The sequence below is a fragment of the Malania oleifera genome, chromosome 3, assembly GCF_029873635.1.
Source record: "Malania oleifera isolate guangnan ecotype guangnan chromosome 3, ASM2987363v1, whole genome shotgun sequence".
NCBI classification, from domain to species: Eukaryota; Viridiplantae; Streptophyta; class Magnoliopsida; order Santalales; family Ximeniaceae; genus Malania; species Malania oleifera.
This window is the reverse complement of record NC_080419.1, coordinates 108,085,327-108,112,179: the sequence shown is the minus strand read 5'-3', so window position 1 is coordinate 108,112,179 and position 26,853 is coordinate 108,085,327. Positions and strand designations below refer to the sequence as shown.

The 26,853-nt window shown below is 36.3% G+C and overlaps 1 protein-coding gene across 10 annotated transcripts in view; it reads left to right on the top strand.

Moving 5' to 3' along the window:
* Positions 1-21,974, top strand: part of LOC131152254 (fatty acid amide hydrolase-like) — a 90,754-nt gene extending 68,780 nt beyond the window's left edge. For 4 of the 10 annotated variants that reach the window (XM_058104016.1, XM_058104015.1, XM_058104018.1 and 1 more), the window contains 5 exons: positions 6,269-6,337; positions 6,578-6,642; positions 16,263-16,324; positions 17,238-17,333; positions 21,669-21,974. In XM_058104016.1, coding sequence (XP_057959999.1) covers positions 6,269-6,337; positions 6,578-6,642; positions 16,263-16,324; positions 17,238-17,333; positions 21,669-21,731 — 355 coding nt within the window. In that variant the 3' untranslated portion in view covers positions 21,732-21,974. Of the gene's footprint in view, positions 1-6,268; positions 6,338-6,577; positions 6,643-11,685; positions 11,752-15,763; positions 15,813-16,262; positions 16,329-17,237; positions 17,335-21,668 lie in introns of those variants that run through there. The other 6 variants (XR_009135901.1, XR_009135902.1, XR_009135903.1 and 3 more) reach the window with 6 other exon arrangements.
* The last annotated feature ends 4,879 nt before the right edge of the window (positions 21,975-26,853 follow it).

Below are 26,853 nucleotides of genomic sequence, written 5' to 3'. Positions count from 1 at the left end.
CAAGGATGGGTGTAACGTGGCTAGTGAACACATTGGAGAGGCAGATGAAAGAACTGAAAGTTACACAGGCAAAAGGGTTGATGTTTGTTGACTTGAGGATCAATGGGGAGAGCACTCGTGCTATGGTTGATATCGACGCTATCTATAAATTTGTTTCATAGGAAAAAGCAAAAAGGCTTACCCTTTGAGAAGGATTCAGGATGCGTAAAAGTGGCTAACTTTGTAGCTCAGCCTACTCTAGGAGTAGCCAAGCAAGTTACTATAAAGCTTGGGCAGTGGGTAGGAAATTGAGAATTTTACAGCAGTGCCATTGGATGATTTTCAAGTCATTCTTAGAATGGAATTCTTAAGGGAGACTAAGGTAGTGTCGATGTATTTTTCTAGTTCCCTTTGTTTGATGGGAGACTATGCTTGCATGGTGCAAGCTGTTGCAAGGAAAGGTGACGACGGGAAGTTCCTTTTTGTCATGAAACTCAAGAAGGGATTGAGGGGTGAACATATGTATCTAGTCACACTCGTGTTTGATGAAAAAGTAGGCTAAAAGCTGGTGCCTATGACCATCCAAGCTGTGTTAGAGGAGTACAAAGTTGCAATGCCCAAGAAGCTACAGTTGGGTGTGGAGGATGATATCAAATTGTTCCCAGGAGCGAAGCCACCTGTTAAGGGGCTATATCGGATGGCGTCTCTAGAGCTAGTAGAGTTGAGAAAACAACTTGAAGAATTGTTGGAAGTGGGATATATTCATCCTTCCAAAGCACTGTTTGGAGCACTAGTATTATTTCAAAAGAAACGTGATTGGAGTATGCGGATGTGTGGACTACCGTGCGCTCAACAAGGTAATAGTGCACAAAAAGTACCCTATTCCATTGATCGCTGATTTTTTTGATCAATTGAGTCATGCAAAGTACTTCACCAAACTTGACTTGAGGTCAAGCTACTATTAGGTGAGGATAGCAGATGGGGATGTACCGAAGACAACCTCTCTAACATAGTGTGGGGCACATGAGTTGGTGATGTCATTTGGGATGGCAAATGTGCCGATGACATTCTGTACCTTGATGAACTAGGTATTTCAAGAGTACCTTGACAAGTTTGTCATATTATGCCTCAACGACATAGTGGTCTATAGTTCTACTCAAGAGGAACATAAAGAGCATCTACGGAATGTGTTCTATAGGCAAGAGGTGGATAGTTTGAATGTGAAATAAGAGAAGTGCTCTTTCGCTTAGCAAAGCATAAAATTTCTTGGTCATGTAATCAAATAAGGTCATATTAGAATGGATCTAAAGAAGGTAAGAACCATTCAAGATTGGAAGATCCCAACAACAGTGAAGGAGTTGCTTTCCTTTCTTGTTCTTGCTAATTGCTACAAAAAAGTTTTTGGAGGGGTACTCGAGGAGAATTGTTGCTTTAATTGAATTGCGGAAGAAGGGTTAGGGGTGGAACTAGACGAAGAAGTTCTAGGGAGCAGTATTTGCTCTTCCAGACATCATGAAAACCTTTGAGGTATATATAGATGCATCAGACTACGCCCTTGGAGGAGCCTTGTTATAGGAAGGACATCTTATTGCATATGAGAGCTGTAAGCTTAGTGAAGTTGAATGGAGTTGCACAACTTTAGGGAAGGAGATGCTAGTGGTGATCCATTGTCCATGCAGGTGGTGACATTACCTACTTGGATTGAGATTTGTGGTGAAAATAGATAGCTCGGCTGCAACTAAAGTTATCACCCAAGTATGGACAATGCTAGGAATTCTTGGCAAAATTTGATTTCTTGTTTGAGCATATGGCGGGGTGGATGAACCAAGTTGTAGATGCATTGAGTTGGAAGGCTGTGTTGGTGGCCTTACAAATGGTAACTCACTTGACGCTAAGTACTATTACCACGACGATGCGGGATTCAAACCCAAAACCTCAAAAACTGATGAAAAGGGCAAAACATGCCAGTTTTGGATAGAAGGCGAATTGCTGATGACCCATGGTAATCGGTTCATTGTGCCACAAGTTGGAGATTTGAGGAAGGCACTACTGGGAGGGTGTCATGATACCATTTTGGCCGGACATCCAAGATGACATTGCACTTTGGCATTACTAAAGCAAAGGTATTATATGCTGCAGATGCATGATGATGTGGTCAATTATACCCAAACTTGTATCACTTGCCAACAAGAAAAGGTGGAGCAAAAGAATATTGTAGTGTCACTAGAGCCCCTATCAGTACTAAAAGACCGTGGGAAAGTGTCTTACGGGACTTCATCACCAAATTGCTCAGAGTGGGAGATGCAGAGTCTATACTTATTGTGATAGACAAAATTTCGATGCACGGTATCTTCATACTTGCACTGAAATACTATTTAGTAGAATAGACAACACAATTTTTTTGGGGGTGTTCCCTAAGATATAATCAGTGGCCATGACTTAAGTCCCTGGCAACTTTTGGACAAAATTTTTTAGAATCCTTGATTCACAACTTGACATCTCTTTGAGTTGGCATTCATAGACAGACAAAGAGACAAAGAGATTCAACGGGCTACTTTAAGAGTACTTGCGCCGTTTAGTCAATGCCAGTTAGAAGAATTGGGTGCAATTGCTTTATGTGGCTGAGTTATTTTTCAAAGCCTAAAAGAGCTCGACAACCAATAAGAGTCCTTTTGAGCTTGTTACAGACTAGCAACCATCATTTCCTTACATAGTGGATGAGCCGTACGAAGGAAAGAGTCCCAGAGCATACATCATCACCAAAGAATAGAGATAAAATGCAGAGATCACTCGAGCCTACTTGGAGAAGCTTCAAAGCGGATGAAGAAGTGGGGAGAAGACCGTTGCACGTTAACTTGGGTACTTGCTGCTTGTTAAGCTCAATTTTGAATAGATCAGGTCATTACTATGTCGAGATATGAGACTGCTTCATAAGTATTAAGGATCAGTCCACATCTTGGCCAAAGTTAGAAAGGTCTCTTACAAGGTTGATCCTTCGGCTTGGATGAAAGTGCATTTTGTGTTTTATATCAACTGCCTCAAGCCATTCAATGCCGACATTGACGATCCAAGTGAAAGTCAGTTAGCCAGAGCATGAGTGAAGACAACGCAACCTGACAGAAAAGAAGTGGAAGTCATTTTTGTAGATAGAGAATTCACATCATCAAGGAAGAAGTGGCCCGAGTTCTTAGTGAAGTGGAAAGGCCTTGGAGACAAAGAAATCAGCTTGATTTCTGTGCAAGGTATGCAACATTAGTGGACAAAGTTGAAAAGTTCCTAAAATCAAAGTTTATGAGGACGTCGACTGCATAAGTGGGGAGCGTCATGAGCCAAGCTTGTTTAGGGCATCATGCTTGCCTTTGACTGCTTGTCTTGTGTATGTGGGATAGGTTACCATCATATATATACTAGTGTTGGTTTATTTCTTAAGGGTATTTCTGTCCTAGTGTAAAAATGGAAGTATGACTCTTGGACAGTTTGATGTTTCCTAGTGCCACAACTAGATTTGCATATAAAGCTCTGTAGATGTTTAATGAATTACGTTGCTTTGATGTTTACCACTTGCTTCCTGTTACTTTCTTGAATTGCTTACTGCTTCTACTTACATTTCATTCAATTGGTATGAATGTGTTATGTTTGTAAATCATGGTAAATTTTTGGCTGCCTAGTTAAACAAGTGTGCTTTAGCTAGCGCCACACGGACCTTCACAAAGGTGTGAAATACTCTGCTTGCGACACTCAGGCGTAATTTCAAGACAGGGATGTGCCCACATTTACACGTCATTTAGGAAGAAGAAAATTTAAGTTATTGATTTTAATTTTTATAATTTATTAGAAATTTCCTTTTATTTTATTTTGGGAAAACATCCTAGGATTGAAGTTTATTTTCTAGTGGTAGGATTCTTTATTCCCAAGTAAGTGGTCTACTGTAATATTCATGGTTGTAACTGAATGATCAGCTTTGGAGAATGGAGTTGATTTTGATTAGGATTTTATCCCTTTTGTGTGAGGACTATTAGTTCATCACTACTTGGCCTGCTGCGTGTGTCATCACCACCTCTAATGTCCAGTCTTACTTCAGCCGCTGCAACCCACTGAGATCCAGTTGTAGCCTTCTCACATATCAAAACTGCATTCTCTGATTTCAATCTCCTGAAGGTAGGCCTGAGGAAAATGTTAACTGAAGGGCTCTACTCGTACATGGTTGGTATTTAAAGAGTTCCAGTGTGGATTCGCAGGCCCTATACCAACTTGGAAGTTGGAACCAAATGAAAGAGGTGATGGTATAGAAGTGCAGGATGTATATGCTAGAATGCATGCATTGGGGTGACTAAGTTGCTGATCCTTACACACCGGAGTTTCAAAATCTTAGTCCTAGGTGTTGGGTTTTTGGGACTAAGCAGCAACATATTATTAGATATATTGAAGGACTTAAGTATCCGATCTGAACTATATGGAGATACTTTCAAAATTGTTAACCAGGCTGCTTCTTTTGCTAAATATGCTAAGAGAGTATTTAAATTTCAAAGGGAAGTATCTTGAAATCTTGCAGTATGTTCTGTTCCTGTTTCTACAAAGCCCTTAAATAATAGGAAGTCTGGTAGAACCTTGTGAAATGTTAACAATTGTGGGGAAATGGATATAGTTTTCATCATAGTCCTAAAAATAATTTTCTGAAGGTCATAGAGGCGAAAGAAGACATGGATGATCAAGAGAAGGGTGACACTAGTGAGGATACTGTGGGGAAATAAGGTTTATAATGCAGTTGAGTATTCCAGTTGTGAAGATGAAGAGAGAAATATTAGTTCTGCATTTCAGTGTGTATCAGAGAAAGGTGCTTGATCGTTTTCTAAATTGATTGTGTTGTTCAATGGTATTGTTGTGCATAATGGGAACAACAGCAGGTTCACACTATTGTTGATACAGAAGCTTCCATGAATCTCATCTCTTGATCAGTTGTTCATTGGTAACCAGTCTAATTTTGCAGCTGTTACTTCTTGCAGTGTGTTGGTTGACTTATGGTTTGGCATGTTGAACTTCCTCGTCATTGTTATATTTGTGATTTGGATATATGTCATATTATCCTTGCACAACCTTTGTAGTTCTGAAACCACCTGATTTATGGTCCCTGGAAGAATTCATTGAGTGTTACGGCTGTTTCTGTGAGGCATGTTTTGCAGTCTCAATGATGGTTCCAGTTGTTCTTTGGAATGGATCTTCAATACCTGGATATTCTTCTTGTTCAAGGTTGAACACTTTTGAAGTGTGGGAGAATGACATGTGGCCCTACATCCCATCCATAGGTGTAACTCAGCCCAACGTAGAGGGAGAGGCATCCCACATTGGTTATGCTTCTTTTAACGAGACAAATATTAAAGTAGTTTATTTTTACTTTAATCTTTATTAAAATTTTGCTTTTATTTTTTATCATAGGAAAGTATCGTAAGATGGAAAATTGTTTCCTAGCAGAAGTAGGATTCTTTGTTCTTAAGCAAGCAGCCCTAGTTTGATTGAACAATCATTGTTGGAAACTTGAAATAAATTTGATTGGGTTTCTTATCCCTCTTATGTGAGAACACTTGCTCCTACATCACCTTGTCCGCAAAAGTAAGCAGGAAACATGAAACATGAAACATGCAATTATTAGGAGTGATGACCTAATATTTTAGTCATTTTACCTTGTGGATCAATGTCTATGTTCCTTAACACATGGTATTGGCTTCAGAAAAAATCTATTCTTTAATTCTAAACCTATAGAACATGACAGCTATGATTCTTGCTCTTGCCCATTCTTGACCAGAATATTGCTTCTTGGTTGAGGCAGTACAGTCAATCGATAACATATTCAATTTGTATTAATATTTTCTATCTTGTTGATAACTTTTGTTAAAAGAGCCTAGCGGTGTATATATCCAATGTCGAGATCTTTTTTATGGAAACACATGATATCCTACACTTGATAGATAGCTTCATATACTTTTTTGGCTCACCACCTAACAGCTTAAGCTTTTAGGTCAAATGGTGATGTGGCTTGGTATCAGAGCACTGGTTCCACAAGGTCCTGGGTTCCGGCCTTGGTTTCCCATGTTATGTCCATTATATAGCATGCATTGTTCCATTCTTTGCACCCATTCAAGTTTGATCTGCTTTCCTCCTATGTGTGAGATTCAGCCTCATGTGATTGGATAGATTGTTGACCCACCACATAACATCTTAAGATTTTAGATAAACTGGTGACATAACGCATTAAATAAGCATGTGTAATATGATCTGATTTGATTTGTTGTAGGCGAAGGATGATGAACTTCCACATGGAGATTTTTAAGAAGGTTGATATAATTGTGACTCCAACAACCGGGTATGATTTGCTTCATTGCTGCTAGAGTTACAAGCAAAGCAATAAATCCGCCTTACAATTTTCGTCCCTGGTTTTTTAAAGTATTTTGCCATACTTTTTATCTCCATTATGGAGCTTCTCAGGTTCAGAATTTGGCTTTAAGGGAGATGCCTAATTTTGATGCTGCTTAATAATTAATATTTTGTTGGAGCAAATATTGATGTGCTCTTTTATTAATTTATTTATTTCTGTCCATAACAGCTTGACGGCGCCTGTAATATCTCGTAATGCTCTAAAGTTTGGGGAGACAGATATGTGGGTGGCAGGTCAGTTGGTACATGTGAACTCTTCTAAAAATTATCATTGCACATCGAATTCATAATAAGAACTGAACTCCTAAAATCATTTGTTGATGACGAAAATACATGTACTGCCAAACATAGTATATATGTAATCCTGCATTACCACTTGAGAACATTTTTGAAGATAAGATTCTCACATGACTTTATACCTTATATTTTTCCTGTGTTATATTAAGAGAGAGATGGGCAACAGTCTTAGCCACACTTCTTTTTCCTGTGTTATTTTCTCTGTTGCTTCTAATTGATTATATTGCTAGGAAACTTTAAGCTTTACCATTTCTATAGTCATAAGTTTGCCAATTTTATTACTAATTGCTGATTTAACTCATTTGGGAGCAGCCAATTCTATCATCTTCTGCCTACCTTCCAAAGAAATATTTTTCATTTGTAATAGTATCTATCATTTTCTTAAAAAAAAGGGCCGTGCCCAGTGCACATGGCTCCCACTTTGAGTGGGGTCTGGGAGAGGTGGATGTTGGCAAGCCTTACCCCCATTTTTGGAGAGGCCGTTCCCAAGTCTCGAACTTGAAGACCACCCGTACCGAGGCGGAGGCACTTGCCATCGCACCAAGGCACAGACTCTAAATTATTTTCTCTAAATTATAATTCCTCAGAGTGCGAACTTGTCACGTGACATCAAAATTTTCTATTGTTGGTTTCAAAGTAGATTTGTGAACGGAGGCTGTTACAATAAGTTAAATTCTACTATGCACAAGTTTAAAAAAATGGACACACTTTTTCAAGTTGGAAATATTATTTATTTCATTTTATCAAAATTATATAACTTACTTGTCGTATAAAACTTGTTGATTATCACCATAATAGGATTTAATACAACTCAACAATTGTATGTTACCTTGTTTCTGTTTGGAGTTTAAATATGACAAGTTTTAGCATTTACAGCATAAGAATTTCTGGCAGGACCTATGCCCTTTTTGGAACATGTGTTCCCTATACCAGTGCTGCAACATGTCTCTGGCACTCTTTGAAAATTTTTTCTTGTTCATAGTTGATAATTAAAAATGTTTGTTTTGACACTCTATTGTTAGCTGGCATTGGATGCACTGTGAGAGCTTTGGGACAGAAATAGAGAAGAATGACAATTATATTGGTTGCATGAGAATTATTCTGTGGACAAAACTGGTCCATGGTGGAACTGGAAGTTAGAATAATGAGAGCAATTAATGAGTTGGCACTCTTGACCACTTTCCTTGATTCTTTCATGTCCATTTGGGGAGTGAAAAAAGGGTGTGGACTTTAGATTCTTCTAGAGAATTCTCTTTCAAATTCTTTTTTCTTATTTTATTCATAATCTTACTGCTGCTCCTTTTGCCCTGCACCCTTTGATTTGGATAGCTAAAGTTTCCTTGAAAGTAAAAGCTTTTATCTGGACTGCAATCCTTGAGAAAATCAGTACCAATTACTTGCTTCAGAAGAGAAGACCTAATAAGGTCCTGTCGTCTGATGTTTGCATCCTTCATTTAAGGAGTGGGAAGACTTGTTCACATTTGTTCCTACACTGTCTATTCACTTTGGCTATTTGGAATAAGTTATCTGTATTTTTGGTGAAAACTGATCTGCCCCTCTGTGTTGAAGGCTTTTTCTACTATTCTTATTAGGTGTTTTGGTGAGGGAAAGGATAGGAAAGCATTGTGGTGGTGCACTGTTATGGACTGTTATGGTGGTTATTTGGTGTGTTTGGTTGGAAAGGAATGTCAACATTTTTTAAAGGTGTTGCTATTTCTACTAACTTGCTTTTTGAAGTAGAGTGGTGTTTCTTGCATTGCTATGTGTTTCCACAAATGGTTTCGTTCATCTTGTTTCTCCGGAAGACGTACGGTGGGATTTGTTTTCTTTGCTTCATTGAGATGTCTTGCTTTTGTTTTTCTTTGATCCTGTAGCTGTCTCTATTTTGTAAAGGGAGGACATCTTATTCTCTTTGTTTTGCTTTCCTCTTTTGTTGCATCTTCTTTCGTTCTCTAATAGCATTCTTTGTTTTATACACAGAAAAAAAAAGTGTATTCTTCTCTTGCTGATCGGAACTGTATTCCAAGACTTTGCTTGCACATCATAATTTTGATTTTTCACAGTATCAGTGTGTCATTATCAAATTTTCACTATTAGCATGGCTAACAGTATGCACCAATGAAAACACATCACTGTTTGCTGGATTTGGACTTTGGAGAGTTTTGGAATTCCTGCAAATCTTTCATTTCTCATATTACACAATATTGTGCTTGTTTTCCCTTACACCATGTTTGGATAGCCAGGAAAGAAAAAAGAGAAAAGAAAAGAAATGATAATGGTTTCTTCTAATGATGAGAAAATAAAAGAAATATTAGAGCTCTCTCTCTCTTTTTTGTTTGGTTAGTGAGAGAGATGAAGAGAAAGGAGAGTGCTTTGTCTCACCTTTCATTTTGTTGTTTTTACCTTTTGATTTTATACTTGGGGGGTCTGTTTCTTTCCAAATCTTCCACTTTTGGGGAGATTCAGAAGGGGTTATGAGAGGTTCCCTCCATTTCTATTCATTTCTTTTATAAATTGCCACCCAAACGAGTCATTTTGGGGGAGAGTTAAATTTTTTTTTCTTTTTTCTCTAAATCATCTGATCCAAACAAAGTGCTAGTGAATTAGATTTGGAAAGCTAAGGTTCCTTTTAGGGGCGAAGGCCTTTTTCTATTTGGCAGTCACTAAAAGAGCTAAGACCAACAATCTGTTGCAAGTTGGAAGGCCATAAAAGGGTCGAACTCATTCTCTTTTTGTTTTTTCTGGAATGCTCTACTGCTTGGACTATGTGGAATTGATGTTTCAGTTTGTTTGGAAGGCAGTGGCTGTATTCAGATTCTTTAGATTGTTTTTTACCCTATGTTTGGATAAGCCTTGGATTTGAATTTGTGTTGGATTTGGATAAGATGTAATGTAAAATTGTATTGAAGTTTGTTCAAATCTATTCAAATCCAAGGTCCAAAATCCATGTTCTCAAACATAACATTACTTCATTTAGGATTTTTGGAGAGATAAGGAGGTGAAAACTTTGTGGTTGAGCAGTGTTTTCTATGATTTGGTGTCCCTGATTGAAAAGACAGCTCGGACTTTGGATTGGAAAGTTCTTATGTATTGACTTTTTTTTTATTGTTTTTATTTTTTTAATTGAACGAAAGATATGCATGAAATATTATCATTTTTTAATTGTTGATAGATGCCAAAAGTTTAGGTTTTTATTATTTTTATCTTGATGCCTTCTCTTAAGCAGCATACAATTCATTTTTTAAAATTAATATTTCTTGACTTATTTCGTCACTTTACATTGTTTAGGGGAAGCATACTCATGAAATGTGTTAAAATCCCAATTTCAAGTATCATTGTAAATAATACACAAATTAGGAAAGTGGGTAAATGTGGGGGATTTGATATTATTCAGTAAGGGAATTGTTTCCTTGTTTAGAATAGGTAATCGCATTATATATTGGGATGTACATATGAACAAATTAATGTAGAAGAGATTCATAACTTCTTCTGCTTACATGGTATCAGAGTTAGGGTTTCTCAACCTTAGCTAACCTATGGCCAGCAGCACCATCAATAGCAGAGGGTCTACCTCTTTTGCAAATATCAACGGTGACTCAGAGGCCACATCTGTTGGGGGTTCGAATGGGCTAGATAACATAGCCTTTCCACTCTCATTGGAAAAATTAAACGGAAAAAATTTCCGTGAGTGGGCTCAATCATTAAAATTGGTGATTGAGGGAAAAGGGAAGCTAGGTTATCTTAACGGTGAATGGAGAAAACTAGACCTTACTGACGTTGTAGCCTTGCAAAAATGGAGGTCCGAAAACTCCATGGTCACAGCTTGGCTCGTCAACTCGATGCAACCGTCAATCAGAAAAGTCTACTTGTTCTTGCCAATGGCGAAGGATGTCTGGGAAGTTGTACGTGAGACATACTCTGATGTTGAGAGTTACTCGCAAATCTTTGAAATCAAGACCCGATTGTGGCAGATGAGGCAAGGTGAGAGAGGCGTTACTGAGTATTTCATGGAGATGACCCATCTCTGGAAGGAGCTCGACCCGAGCATCGACGAGGAGTGGGAGTGCTCCAGCGACAGTACACGATACCGAAGGAGGCTCGAAAACGAAAGGGTCTTCGAGTTCCTTGCCGGCCTGAACCGAGAGCTTGACGACGTGAGGGGACGGATCCTTGGCTGGCGACCTCTTCCTTCAACCCGAGAGGTCTTCGCAGAGGTTAGGAGGGAGGAGAACAGGAGGCGTGTGATGTTGAGCCCCCAAAATGATCGTGTTGGGCTGGACCTCCCCGTACCCGTATTTGCCCAAAAATTAGATAGGCACGCTGGGTCGAATATTTCGGCCCTTGTATCAAAAAGCCCAGGGGGACCTAGTCAACGACCACAAAAAGGTAAATTATGGTGCGAACATTGCCGAAAAATAGGTCATTTAAAAAATTCCTGCTAGGAGATTCATGGAAAACCGATAGATTGGAAGCCGAGACAATACCAAAAAAATCGTGGGTACCAGGCCAATACTGACAGGTCAACTGAAAGATTACAAGGAGAAAACACCAATACCTCTTCAAGTAGTGCATTCAGTCCTGAACAGTTGGATCAGCTGTATAAAATGATTTCGGCAATTCAAACATCGGGTTAGTCTTCCTCTGGTTCCTTGGCTCACCGAGGTAATTATATGTTAGCTTTAAATACTACATCTTGTTACAAATCTCCATGGATAATTGATTCGGGTGCATTTGATCATATAACTGGGTCTTAACAATGTTTTTCATTCTACTCACCATATGTTGAATTTGAGGGTAAAAATTGCAAATGGCTCTCTCTCACCAGTTGTTGGAAAAGGAAGTATTCGCATATCTGATTTTATAACTTTACAATCTGTCCTATATGTTCCCAAGTTATCTTGCAACTTGTTATCCATCAGTCAATTAACAAAAGACTCAAATTGTTCTGCTAAATTTGTTTCCTCTCATTGTGTTTTTCAGGACCTATCATAGGGGAAGACGATTGGCACTGCTAAAGCGTATGAGGGACTCTACTACTTTGAGGAGGTAAGCTTGAGTGAACTATGTAATACTGCAATTTGCGATTCTGCATCTACTTCTAAAAATAGTGAACTTTTGTTATGACATTCAAGGATGGGTCATCCCAATTTCCAATATTTAAAACGTTTGTTTCTTTCTATTTGTTCAAATAAAATGTCTTCTGAGTTTCAATGTGAAGTGTGTGAGCTTGCAAAACATCATCGTACTTCTTTCCTACCATCCATATATGAACCATCTCACCCGTTTACTATGTTTCACAGTGATGTATGGGGTCCCTTACGTTCCCTTAATCGCACCAATACAAAATGGTCCGTTACCTTTATTGATGACCATACTCGTCTTTGTTGGGTCTACTTACTGAAAAAAAAAACTGAAGTCCGCTCCATTTTTATTAGTTTTCATTCCATGGTTCATACGCAGTTCCAAACTCATATTCAAATTTTATGTACTGATAATGGTATGGAATATTTTAATACTATTATGGGATCTTATCTTCAGGAAAATGGGATTGTTCATCAGAGTTCTTGTGTGGATACCCCTCCACAAAATGGGGTTGCTGAACGAAAAAATAGGCATATACTTGAAGTAGCTCGGGCATTAATGTTTACTACCAATATGAAACATTATTTTTGGGGCGATGCCTCATTAATCGAATGCCGAGTCGAGCACTTTCCTTCGTCACCCCTCTTCAGAAATTCCATGAACACTTTCCTACTTCTCGACTCCCCTCCAGTCTCCCGCTGAAAATCTTTGGTTGTACTGCTTTTGTTCATGTTCATGCATACCATCGCGATAAATTGGATCTGCGTGCCATTAAATGTGTCTTCCTTGGTTATTCGCCTACCCAGAAAGGCTACAAATGCTATGATCCAGTCTCAAAATGACTGTTTGTTAGTCTTGAGGTCACTTTCTTTGAAACCACTCCTTATTTTCCACAACCCTCTCTTCAGGGGGAGAAATGGAGTGAAGATTGGTTCTTTGACCTCTTTACTACTGAATCTGCGTCATCTAGACCACCTATTTAGCCTCCTATCCCATCATTCCCTCCTGTTGCTTCATTCCTTGACCCATCTATCGAGTCTTCCATTGTATTACTTTCTGACCTGCCGAACACAACAGAACACTTAACCTCAGGGGGAGATACAGGAGAGCAAAACAATGCAGACATACTTGTTTACTCAAGAAAGCCGAAAATAAAGGATAGGGAGAATCTCATACTTGAGGCACCAAGAGCGTTGGAACCGGTGATGGCTCCGAATAACCATAAGCCCATGCCTAATCCCGATCTGGTAATTGAGTCTTCTTCTGATAATCCTGTACCTGATGATATCAATTTACCTATTGCAATCAGAAAACAAACTAGGTCTTGTACTTAATACCCTTGGTCTAAATACATGTCTTATAAAAGCTTGTCCACAGGATATCGTGCGTTTGTCTCTAACCTTGACAGGATGAAAATGTCAAAGAACATTCAGGAAGCTCTAGAAATACTTAAATGGAGAGAGGCAGTCATAGAAGAAATGCAAGCACTAGAAAAAAATGGAACTTGGGAGTTGACAAATCTACTGAAAGGGAAGAAGCCAGTGGGTTGTAAATGGGTCTTCACAGTGAAATATAAATTTGATGGAACAGTTGAAAGATATAAAGCCAGACTTGGTGGAAAAGGTTTTAAATAGACTTACGACATTGACTATACGGAAACATTTGCACCAGTAGTAAACTTAAATACAGTTTGGGTTCTCTTGCCCTTGGCAACCAATTTAGATTGGCCACTACAACAACTTGATATTTAAAATGCTTTTTTAAATGGAGAATTAGAAGAGGAAGTATACATGACTATACCACTAGGATTCAGTGAAACAGGTGAAGAAAATAGAGTGTGTAAACTCAAGAAATCCTTGTATGGCCTCAAACAATCTCCTAGAGCATGGTTCAACAGATTCACAAAAGTACTTAAGAATCAAGGTTATTGACAAGGGCAGTCAGACCATACATTGTTCTTCCAACAGTCTGAAAGAGGTAAGAGAACAATTCTAATAGTGTATGTTGATGATATAATCCTTACTGGTGATGATACTGTAGAGATGTAGAGATTGAAGAAAGTTCTAGCTGCTGAATTTGAAGTTAAAGACTTGGGACAGATGCGGTATTTTTTGGGCATGGAAGTGGTGAGAACGAAAAAAGGAATTAGTGTTTCTCAGCGAAAATATGTTACTGACCTCCTAATTGAAACTGGCATGCTGGGATGCAAACCCAGCGAAACCCCGATGGAAGCAATAAAGAGGGTTGAAGACTGTGGAAAACCAGTAGAAAAGGAGAGGTATTAGAGATTGGTTGGCAAGCTAATCTACCTATCACATACTAGACCAGATATTGCATTTGCAGTCAGTGTAGTAAGTCAACACATGCATTCACCAAAAGAAGCCCACTTAGATGTCGTGTACAAGATCCTTAGATATCTCAAGGGATCCTCGGGAAGAGGACTCTTCTTTAAGAAATGTGAAAGTAAGGAAGTAGAGATCTTTACAAATGCAGATTGGGCAGGATCAGTGGAAGATAGAAGGTCCACCACAGGTTATTGTACATTCGTCTGGGGAAATCTGGTAACTTGGAGAAGCAAAAAACAGAATGTGGTGGCTCGAAGTAGTACTGAAGCTTAATTCAGGGTAGTCGTTCAAGGGATATGTGAAGGATTGTGGTTACGAAAACTCTTGGAAGAATTACAGGTCCCGGTAAACTTTCCTATCAAACTCTATAGTGACAATAAGGCAGCTATCAGCATCTCTCTTAATCCAGTTCAATACGACAGGACTAAACATGTGGAAGTAGACAAACACTTCATCAAAGAGAAAATTGAAGAAGAAATTATCTGTATGACTTATGTACCTACCAAGGAACAAACTGCAGATATTTTCACTAAAGGGTTGGGACGACAAAGCTTTGATGATCTTATTAGCAAGTTGGAGAAGATTAATATTTATGATCCAACTTGAGGGGGAGTGTTAAAATCCCAATCCCAAGTATCATTGTAAATAATACACAAATTAGGAAAGTGGGTAAATATGGGGGATTTGATATTATTCAGTAAGGGGATTGTTTCCTTATTTAGAATAGGTAATCGTATTATATATTGGGATGTACATATGAACAAATTAATGTAGAAGAGATTCATAGCTTCTGCTTACAAAATGTTATTTTCTATTGTCAAAATTTAGAAGTTCTTCACTATTTTGCTTCTTGTTTCTATATCTGTATATGCATGCCATTTAGAGTTGATTTGGAAAATTGTCCTAAATCTTATGATTCGGTTCGATTCTCAATCCTTACTTCCCAAAATTGGAACTTTGATTCATGATTCAAATCTCGATTATACAACTATGATATGCACACAGGCTTTCCAAAATGTCCAATGATTGGTTTGAGCCTTACATTTACCCTTTATAAAGCTACAAATTTTGCAACCAAAGATATCTGGAAGAAAAGGCTATGGCTTTTTTTTTTTCTCATAAATAAGCGATTAATTTTCTCTACAATTTTTTCATTTTATACATTCAAAAAATATGAAAACAATTATCAATCTAGATATAGAAAAATGCAGTGGTTTGATCTCGCATATCTTTTAATACCCCAAATGATTGATACATTCTCGCTCAAGCCACCACCAGAGTCAATATAAGGCTTTGGGAGCTTTAAAAATTTTTCTTAGAAGTAAAATAGAACAGCCAAAGATGCTCTTAAGATTTTACCAAACCTAAATTTTGCAATCCTCAATCTTAATTAATATCATGGATATTTTAACAAAGTTAGACTAACGTTTGTTTTTAGAATACATGAAAGTTTTTATCCGATAGTTTAGTATTTCTGAAGTTCGTTGGTTAAGATATAATTTTTCTGATTGCTGACTATTATTGTGAATAAAACATTTTATATGCCAGGATTCTTGCACCTTCTTTGAAGTAAGAGCATTTGAATTGTTCAAAAAACTCATTGCTTCTAAACCTTGTTCTTCTAAACTCAGGCAAGGAATTGCATCATAAACTAAGGGAGCATTTGGCTTACTGCAACAAGTTTGTACCTCATCGCCACCCCCAACTTCCTAATGTCCAATTGTCATTTCTATATGTAAACTCATTCATTGTCAAAAGCAACAGAGCTTCTACTTGATGTTCACATTTTGGTTGATGAGCGAGTGTTATAGAAAGTGCTCAGTGCATGGATTCCAGGAGATCGTCAACCCATTATGCAATTCTGCATGCCATCAAGTGTAAAGGGAGCATAAAGTTAAAAGACTTATGGTGCCTACTTGTAGATGATCCTATGTAACTCATCCCTTACATGGGGTTAACTTCATCTGGAATTAAAGGGTTGATTTTAGTTGTATATTTAGCTGTAGAACTTTGTCCATTCTATTTGTCAAGCAAGATTAGTCCCCTATAGCTGTACTTGGTGAAGCTTATTAGCTTTATATATACCTTTTTTGTCTCCAGACTATTTATGCTAACATTATTTTGTCTCAGGCTATCTCATGAAATTCATACGAGCAGCAAATCTTCTTGGACTCCCTGCCATGACTGTCCCTGTGGGTAATTTCTATCTTTTTTCTTAAGTGAACTACATAAGATTTCACATGATTATATCTGGTTGCTGATGTTTGAATCTGTTTAGTGCTGCGTGGTATTGCAGATAACCTAAGCCCAAAGAATTTCCCATTTTTTCTAAAAAGTCCCACTTGTTCACTTCATTTTCTATATATGATTTGTTGTCGCAAATCCCCTCAGTGTGTTCTTGACAATATTATTGAAATAGTTTAAGATTAAAAGATAAACTAGCTATGATATTATTTTTTGTTTTAGTGCTCCGGTGATCAACTGATTATGATTATTAGTTATTAATATAACTAATACATTATTGTTATTATTACTACTATTATTATTGTTATAATTAATGCTAGGGACTGGACGTTATAAATTTCCTTCCAGTAAAATATACTCAAAAAACAGTTTTTTCTTTGTGATTTATAATCCCAACTTGATAGTTGGAAGAGTATCTAAACTTGTACCAAATATCTATGACTGGAGGCAACCAGCTTATGCTCATTAGATCATACAAATCCTAGTACAAGAAAGACTGTAATTTATAGTTTATCTTTATTGTCTACAAGATATGATTCTATCGTGAAAACTCCACTAGCGGTGACCTGGAAGTTAAATTCTATATCCCCACAGTGTGATAAATCATGAATTTTTTTAGTAAACAATTCTTATTACCTAGCTTGTTATTTACTATCCCATACAAATCTTAATTGCTTATTATTCCTTTTGCCCTTTAATTTCTCTATAAATAAAGATAAGAGATAGAGATGGGTTGAATACTTAATGGCCATTCTAATATTTTTTAAAAAATTATTCTACTTATTGACCATCCCCGTGTTTTATTATTATTATTATTATTTTTTTTAATTGGCCCTTTTTATTAACATGTTCCTTGTTTAGGTTGGATATGATAAACAAGGACTTCCAATAGGTTTGCAACTAATTGGCCGCCCGTGGAGTGAAGCTTCAATATTGCGCATGGCTTTTGCAATAGAGGTATTACTCAGGTCTAACCATGGTCTTAAATTTCCACGAAATTGTTGAAATTTCTATCACCCTCGAAATCGAAATGGCAGTCGATTTCCATCTTGCATAATTTCCATCGAAAACTCAACGAATCATCCGAAATTTATTGAAATCTCAAAATTTTAGCGAAACTTGTCAAAATTTTAACTATACGATGAAATTTCGTCAGAATTCAAATGAAAAATTTAAGAGTGAAGTGAAATTTCTATCTTAATTTATTTTATTTATTTTATCAAAACAAAAGATTATTACAAATGCTTTTGAAATTATATGAAAAAATAAACTTACTGTAACATTTTATTTAACCATTCATGTCTAAATTATCATTATTTGTATAATAAATAATATTTAAATGATTTATGAATTTCATTTGTATTAATTGAATATGTTTAATGTACATCATCTTACAAATATATTTGATACACATACTATTTTACAACTTTTCCACCTCATACAAAACATAGATGTATTTAATTTGTAATATATTAGTTCTAAAACTTATATTATTATGTTTGTTAACCATTTCTAAAGTTTCACAAAGAATTCCATGCTTTATTATTGAAATCGAAATTGACATTGAAATCGAAATTTCCATCAAAATTTCTGTACTTTTGGAGCTTCAAAATGTGAGTCGAAATCGAAATTTAAGACCTTGGGTCTAACCCCCTGAACACTAGAAAATAGGTTTTTAAAAAAAGGTTTTAGGAGGATGATATGCAAATTAAAAGCATCAACTTATTTTACATGTGTTGATTAACCTTATGAGTTTCATATTCCAATTTCTCCTATATTCCTTTTTTGCTTTGCTTTGTTTTATATTAAAATTAATGTCCAATTGCTTTCTTTGTTTTAAAGCTAGCACAACAGCACAATACTTTTCTCGCCAAGTTTTGTTCCTTGTTGGATAGCCTCATCATGGACACAATTTCTTTATGTTTAATCATATAAGGTCCCAATATTCCATCCTAGGATAACATGGTTCCTAAATGGAAGTAGCATGGTGTGACGGGCCAGCAGCCTCCATAGGCCACAAGAATCACCTTTGCCTTGATCTACCCAACATATGGTGGAGTCACACTCATGTAGCGACAAGACTACTCCAAGTCTCATTCAATCGTACTTATCCAAATGCATGGAAACACTCCTAGATTCAATCCAATGGTCAAGTCTCATGACAATTCTTGTCTTAACTAAGATTGGCACCAAGGAACCATGACTCAAAGAGGGTGTTCAAACTCATGATCCAAAAGCATTGAGGGTTACTCCCATCCTAATAGCACCATCCTTAAAGTGCAGCTACCACTAATCACCCATAAGTTGTGAAGGAAAGTGACACCATATACTACTCAAGATAGACATAACGGATCAAAATCAATCAATAGTATAGGTGTAAGACAACACTGCCCAAGAGTATACCCAAGGGCAGATATGGGTTCATGTCTCTACCTATAGGTCAAGGGTGAAGTACAACCTCATTCTCCAATGGCTTCTGCATGGAGCTTCCAATCCCACATGGAAGCTCAAGACACCTCTTGAGGATGTCAAAGAGCCCACCTGTGAGCGCTCCTTGGGGTGCTCACTTAGTGCCCAAAAGGACATTGAGGGTGATAGGAAAGTCACCTTGTGCTCCCCCTAGAGATGTAATCTTTTCGTTCGCTTACGCATGAGTGACCATATATGGGTTGAAGAATTTTACATTATTAGCCTGAAATTGTCACCTTGATTGTTGTTTAAATCCACCATGACATCATGATGACATTAAAGGTACATTTAACATCTTCATAATCAAATCCAAGTTTGCCATAGTTCCTTCCACAACCTGTCTGACATGATCGTCGTGCCCTTCCGAGGCTGCCCAATGAGCCATCAAGCATGTGTCATGGATACAACAACTTAGGATTGTGACATGTTCACCTTCTCCATTTTATCATCATCCTTGTTGATTAAACCCCAAGTACAAAGCAAAAGCCTTAAAACAACAGGGCTTGCTAAACCATCTCTTCATAGTACCATCACTGTTTTTGATGTAGACCTGAACTCAATTCTCATTAGAAGACTATCATTGAAGACATTCCTGAACACAAAGTAATCTTCAAACCAAGACCTGAGCTGACATTCTGCTTCTTTCTGATACCAATATATTGGTCTCCATTTCTCCAGTGAAGCTGCAACATCCAAGAGCATTGATTCAACTCATTTTCTACTGACAATCCTTAATACAACAAGTTGCGGCGAAAGAAAGCACTCTTCCCACCCACTCTGGCTCACCAATCCTTAATATGCATCCATATTTCATCCTCCCTCAGTACCTCAAAATGCCCTTGCAAATTGAGTAGGAGACCAACCCTTTGGTCCATCAACACCAACACCTTCCTTATGTAAACCAGAAATGCTGAAGTCAACCAAGACCAAAGAAAACTTCATTTACAAAATTCCATTCCAGTCGTGATTACTGGATACTGTAACTTGGAAGTTTGCTACCAATTCTCTTCATTTGCACAAAAGTACATTCTGAATTCCCCTCTCTCCCAAAGGACTTTTATGTCGAAGGTTTCATCTATTTTCTTAACATGCTTTTCTCTTTGGTAAATACGGCTTTTGCACTAGGTATGACATCAAGACTTGTTCCATTGTTCAACCCCAAAGCAAAATTCACATCTCAAAATTTCTTAATGCATACCTAATCCTTATAAGTAAGAGTTAGCCCCCTGATCATACATCGATTTTCCTCTGACATTCCAACCCTAAGTCCAATTTTTTGTGGCTGACTGTGATTACATTGCCCTCCGACTTTCCAAATTTTGCGCTTAGGCTTTCTTGGCAACTCTAAAATATCTGCCTTTGGCCAAGTTACACTTGAAGTTATCTGCGCAACAAACACAAAAGAAACTCCAACCCTTTCTCATGCTTGAAAAGACTATCAAGTCTTGTCCAGTCATGCTCGTTCAAATATATAGAAACACTCTTGATAGTTTGTTGGCATAACGACCCTAGTTGCAACTAAAATTTTCATTAAGGAACCATGACTTGAACATAAAGGTCTTATAACTCTCAATCCACAAGCACCACTAGTTACTTTTATTCTCGAATCCTTGTGTAAGTACACCTACCACTACCCACCCATAAGCTGGAGCTAGGGGTAGTGGCACCCAATATTGCTCAAGACAGACATACAAAGAATTAGCATCCCTCGATAATCTGTATAAATGACAAGGTGCATGTCTTAACCTCTAGGTCATGAGTGATGCGCAATCTAATTCTGTGTCCATAAGACTTCCAGTACCACACGAAAGCCTAAAACAGCCCTTGAGGATGTCAAGACTCTTCCCTTGAGCACTCCTCAAGTGGTCGCTTGTTGCTCAAAAGGACGTTAGGGATGGTAGGACACTCACCTAGTGTTCTCTAGAGATATAATCTTTTTGCCACTCATTCTTATGCATGAGTAACCATCCATAGGTTGAAGATACATTAGCAGCCCAAGCATGGTACTTGTTCAAATCCATCACAACATCACAATGACATTCAATGTAAGTCCACGTCTTCGTAATTGAATCCAAGTTTACCATAGCTCCTTCCACTATGTGTCCAAGTTAACCGTTGGGTCCTCCGCTAATTATCTACATAAAATCATGATTTCAAGATCCATATACGATCTCCATGCATTTGGTGTGATCCCACTAAAATTGGTACCAATTTCATGTAATAAAGGATGTAATATTTTGATTTTTGATTCCACTTGATGTAAATGAGTTGAGTACATGGCTATTTGTAGACTTCACTTAGAGCCTAGTACATGTATCCATCATAATTGCTAACTTAACACATTTATTGTAGCCTATTTATAGTTACATGCATCCCCATACATCTCCCAATTCAAAAGGCCTTTCATATTCTTAACCAAACACAATGAGTAGACATCAAGTTTAATCAATTAATTAATTAATTTTTTAATTTCCAACAATAACGTGGAATAAAATTATGGGGGATGTGAAAAGATGCCCACAGGGAGGTACATCTTGGAATTGTGGAGTACATACATATTATAGTACTTTGAATTGAATGAAATTTTAAGAAAGGAACTTGACATTGGATTGATGAGATCTTCAATTGCCACACCTAACCATGTTCTGAAAATTATTGAACACAATATTTAGATAAATTTTGGATTTGGATAAGATATAATATAAAATTGTATTGAAATTTATGCAAATCCATTCAAATTCACATTCAAGGTCTGAAGTCCATACTCCCAAATACAGCGGAAGTGTATTTTTTAACATGAAAAATCTACTTTCACATTTTCAGGAAGTAACTGCAAAGTGCAAGAAGAGGCCTTTATCATTCTACGATCCTTTGAAAGCAACATGAACCAGTCATCGCAGTCGCTTTTCTACTGCCAGTGTGCAAAACCCTCTATGTTGTGTATTGCTGAGGACATTCCTTCATCTGCACTTCGTATTGTCAGGAATATATTGTTTTATTTCTTTTACCCTAAAATGTTGTAGACTGCATACATTGTTTAAAAACATTATTAAACCTGGAAGAAATGCAGGAACAAAAAATTGCCATTAGTTTAATTACAATAATGATGACTCTGTCCTCCTTTTGTTACATTTTGCTTTCATTTCATTCATTTAACTAATTTCTACTACTGAAGTATGGTGTGTTTGAATGAAGAATTTTGCTTAGGAAAAGAAAGGAAAAGAAAATAAGGAGGAAACTCATTTTTCATTGTATTTGTTTTTTATATTAAATACTACATAAAATGATAGTTTTTTTTTTTTTTTTAGTATGGACAAAAATTAAGAAAAATCAAATATTAATGACGTGTAAAATCAAAATTTTGTTCATGCATTTAGTATATATATTTTATTTTATTTTTTACTTTCTTGATAACCAATCATGAAAATGTGAATTCCTTAATATATATATATATATATATATATTTTACCTAATATTTTCAAAGTTTTAAACATGGTGTATTTGGAATTTGAAAAATATTAAGAAAAGGGAAGGAAAAGAAGAAGGATTTTGATTATTCATGTTTGGTTATTAAGGAAAATGAGAAAGAAAATAAAATGTTTAACAAATTAATGGAAAAAAAAATTTAATTTTACACATTCTTAAGATTTTATTTTTAAAATTTTTTTAATCATAATAAAAAAAATTTAATTTTTAATGATATTTGATATAGAAAGAAAATATAGTGGAAAATAAATTTCCTTCTTATTTTACTCTCTTTTCATTTCTTCAAGCAAAATTCTTAATCCAAATTGACTCTTAGGGAAGAAATTAATTGAAGGAGGAAAATGTAGTGTTTAGTTAACATTTAGGTTTCATTTAGAACTCAGAAAATATTAGAAAAAGAAAAATATCAAGAAATCAATATTTCCAAATTTAGTTATCAAGAAAAGTAAGATAGAAATAAAAAACATATTAAATTTATGAATAAAATTTTTATTTTATACATCATTAATATTTGATTTTAAAATTTTTTAATCATACTAAAATAAATTCTTAGTTTTGATAGATTTTCATAGAGAAAGAAAACATAAAAGAAAATGAGGTATTTTTTTTTTTTTTTCCTTTCTTTCCTTTTCACAAACAAAATATTCCCTCAGTAGTACTAAAATATCCTCAGCTGTACAAGTAATTATTTACTTTTCAAGAATTACATTTAATAAAATATTTTATTACTCTTAGTATTTCTCTTTTGTTTACATAACGTGGTGTATGTCATCTAGACAAGAAGAAAGTAAAGGCAGGCTTCACTTTCCTTTTCGTGCCTTGCACTATTTTCTTTCCACCTAATTTTCCTTCCAATCAAACATAGCCTGCATGTCTGAGGGTAAACGTGAAAACCCAGTTCAACCTTGGTGAGCGATGAACCCAAGGAAAACTCCTTGCTTCTACACAATTTTTTTTCTTTACCGTTGACCGTTAGAATTTCTTGATCAAAGACTTTTAAGAGAGTTACAGCAGTGCTGACTCCAAAGACCAAATCAACAAATTTAGGTTTCGTCCAAAATGACCTACTCCATAATGCTCTATTCTTAAAGTTCTTACATTACTCAAACTACTGCATATTTTTATCTTGGTTTGGTTGTTTGTGGATGATTGGTTTGGTTACTTGGATGTTTACATAGTTGTGTTATTTTGATTGTATAAAAGAAGCTAAGTTCTTGTGTGATTGAGAAATTAAACAAACAAATTAAGAATTGGTTAAAAGAAATAAAAGAAGTTTAGGGATTCTTAAAAAGAATTAAAAGAAAATTTTAAAATTCAATTCACTCTCCTCTTGGGACTACACCTTGCTTTTCAATAACATTCCATCATTTATCACATATCCCTGATACCATATATCAATATAGCTGACCCGAAATGGAATACCGGGTATCTGACCATCAATACACACAAACCATGCAACAGAATACATAAACTGTCTAGATCTCAAAATACAATACCAAAGTGCTATAATCTCTACACACATACATATACATCCCCAAAAATCAACAAAATACTCTGAAACTCATACCAAAGACATCCCTAACTCAAAAACACTTACCCTGACTACTAGGGTAACAAAACCTGCTCTACGTCGGAGCTTTCTCTCCTCATTTGTCCTCATTTCCTTAAATGTTTAAATTCTGGGTGAGACACTTCTCAGTAAGATGAAATAAATTTTTCATGTGTGGCAACAAGAGTTGGGTTATATCATAACACATTCATTTAAATAATTATATCCACTGGAAAAAACATACATATTTGTACTCATAATGATACATATATAAACATAGTTTCGTTAACTTTCATATCATTTTCATAATCATATACATAAGCTTTCATATCTCATACCATATTTATACTCTTTCATTTTTCATATCATATACATACTCATTCATTTCTTATATTCATAATCATATTCTAGCCCATGGGTATCCACCAACATATAGTACAATGCGTCTGTAACCCATAGCTGTTCATTTCACTTTTCACTTTTCATAAACGTTTTCTACCTCATGAGCATCCACTAGTATATAATACACGCCGCATCTGTAGCTTATTGTTGTTCATCATATCTGTCATATAATTATCATGTCTGTAATGAGTAACCATCCTGAGGATATTCACATCACATCATCATGTATTCACCCCACATGACTGGGTTGTGCGGCTCAAAGGCTGAACCTAACCGCGGTTGGCCTACGCAGTTAGATCAAAATGAGGAACGCGTCTGTAGTACGATTGGCCTACCCAATCTTGGTCTAGACCCCAGGGGTAACACAACCCTTCTCAGGCCCAATCGATTGTCTTGCCACACTCTGTACCAGATGTGTGGTTGCACTAATCATAAATACTTGCAACAGTACCGTGCTCCGTATACTATGGTCCATCAGGGTTCTCATTTCCACATTTCTGTATTCACATTTCATTACATCTGTATATCTCATAATATCAATATTATTCTCATCATTTCTATATCATTTCCATCATATCTGTATTCATTTCATCTCATATTTGTATGTATCTCAATTCAACATTTCTATATAAAACATCTTTGTGCATATCACGTATATCATTATTTCAATAAAAATATCGGTATCTCACATTTTATCATATCTCTGTAAAAACATATATTTATATCATAGTTCATCATTTCTTTGAAAAAAATATTTGTATATCACATATATTATCATTTCTCAATAAAACCTATCTGTGTTTCTCATATCTTTATTTCTGTATAAAACGTATCAATTTGCCTCATATTGGCACATTCGTATAAAAACATATTCTTATATCTCATAACATCATTTCTACACACACACACACACACACACACACACATATATATATATATATATATATATCTCATTTCATCACATTCGCAATATAAAAGTGCTATTTCATATTCCTCATGCCACACAAATTTAGTCTGATAATCATAGGGAAAATATCCATATTTTCAATTTTACATACTTTAATTAACTAGTTAATTTCCCAAAAATATTTTTTATAATTTATTCCTCTTACCTGCTTACTATAAGAGTTCCTGTGAAGATCCTAAATTGATGCCCCTGGGGTTCAAAGTTCAAAACCCTGAAATCATTTTTCCCCAATTCAATAAACTCAATCCTAGAATATTATTCACATTCACATTTTAAAGGCCCATAAACTTCAAATAACTAGTTAAACTGTAAAACAACTAACAAATCATCCCCCTTACCTCAACTTTGGAGTGGTGTTTAGAATGTCTAAATCGAAAATCTATTCCCACTAACTTGCTTAGGGTCGCTCCCAGAACCCCATGGTAGCGTTTGATCTTCGAATCGAACTTAAATTGGAGAGAAATCGAAGAGAAAAGGGAGAGGGTTTCGTAGGTTTCTTTAGAGAGAGAGAGAGAGAGAGAGAGAGAGTTATTTAAAAAAAATGAGGTTGCGGGATTTCCTTTATTAAACACTGCTAGACAAAACAGTCGACGATTTTCTTATGGACTTCAAAACTGTAATGCCTCGAACCTGCAATGTGGGGCCCAAAGTGTTATAAGATCAACACGCGTCTCTGATACCATTCACGAAGTGGAAATAATTAAATAACCTCAAACATAATACTAGAGTTCTAAATTCACATAAGCAAACCCAAAAAGTACAACCAAATTCTCCATATTACATGACTAGAATAATTAAAAATAAAACTATACATATCAGTTCGTTTTATTTACTCACAAAACTATCCTGCCTTGGAGCTTTCTAAGCTTGATCACCTGGAAGACCGAAAAAGATTAATAAATCGACGGGGTGAGACACCTCTTAATAAGGAAGAAATAATTTACAACAATGTGAGGCTAAAGTGTAAGAACCCAACTCTTGATAATGGTTTTTAAATATTTAAAGAGAGGGGCATTTTGGTAAAAGATCAGGCCTCGTCGATGAAGTCAGATTTCATCGACGAAGTCTTTGTCCATCTCATCAACGAAATTCAAAGACTCGTCGATAAGGGAAAGCTGAGGAGTTTCGAAAAATCGGGAATATCAGGGTTCGTTAACAAATCCCTCGTCTCGTCAATGAGAAGACTATAGGGTCTCATCAACAAAGGCACCATTTCGTCGATGAATTCGCCCGGGTCAAAGGGCTATAAATAGAAATTTCCTTTACTTCCTCACTAAGAAACTTCAAATATCTCTCTCTCTTTAGATCTCTCCCTACTCTCTCTCTCTCTCTAGATTTCTTCACCGATCGTCGCTAGAATCGTGAATCTGAAGTTACCATGAGGATTGTGGAAGGATTCTCTACAAATTATATGGATTGGAATCCCGTTTCAGAGATTTTCGGGTTCGGCATAAAATCGAGGTAAGGCTCGGATTTCATTTTCGTTCCAGTAGTTTTTTAGGAAACTGTCTTGTGAGCATATTCTGTACTGTGATTTGTAGGTTTTAGAACTCGGTTCGCTGTTTAGGGACTTTAGAGTTTGGTATTGGCTATTCGAGGAAAAG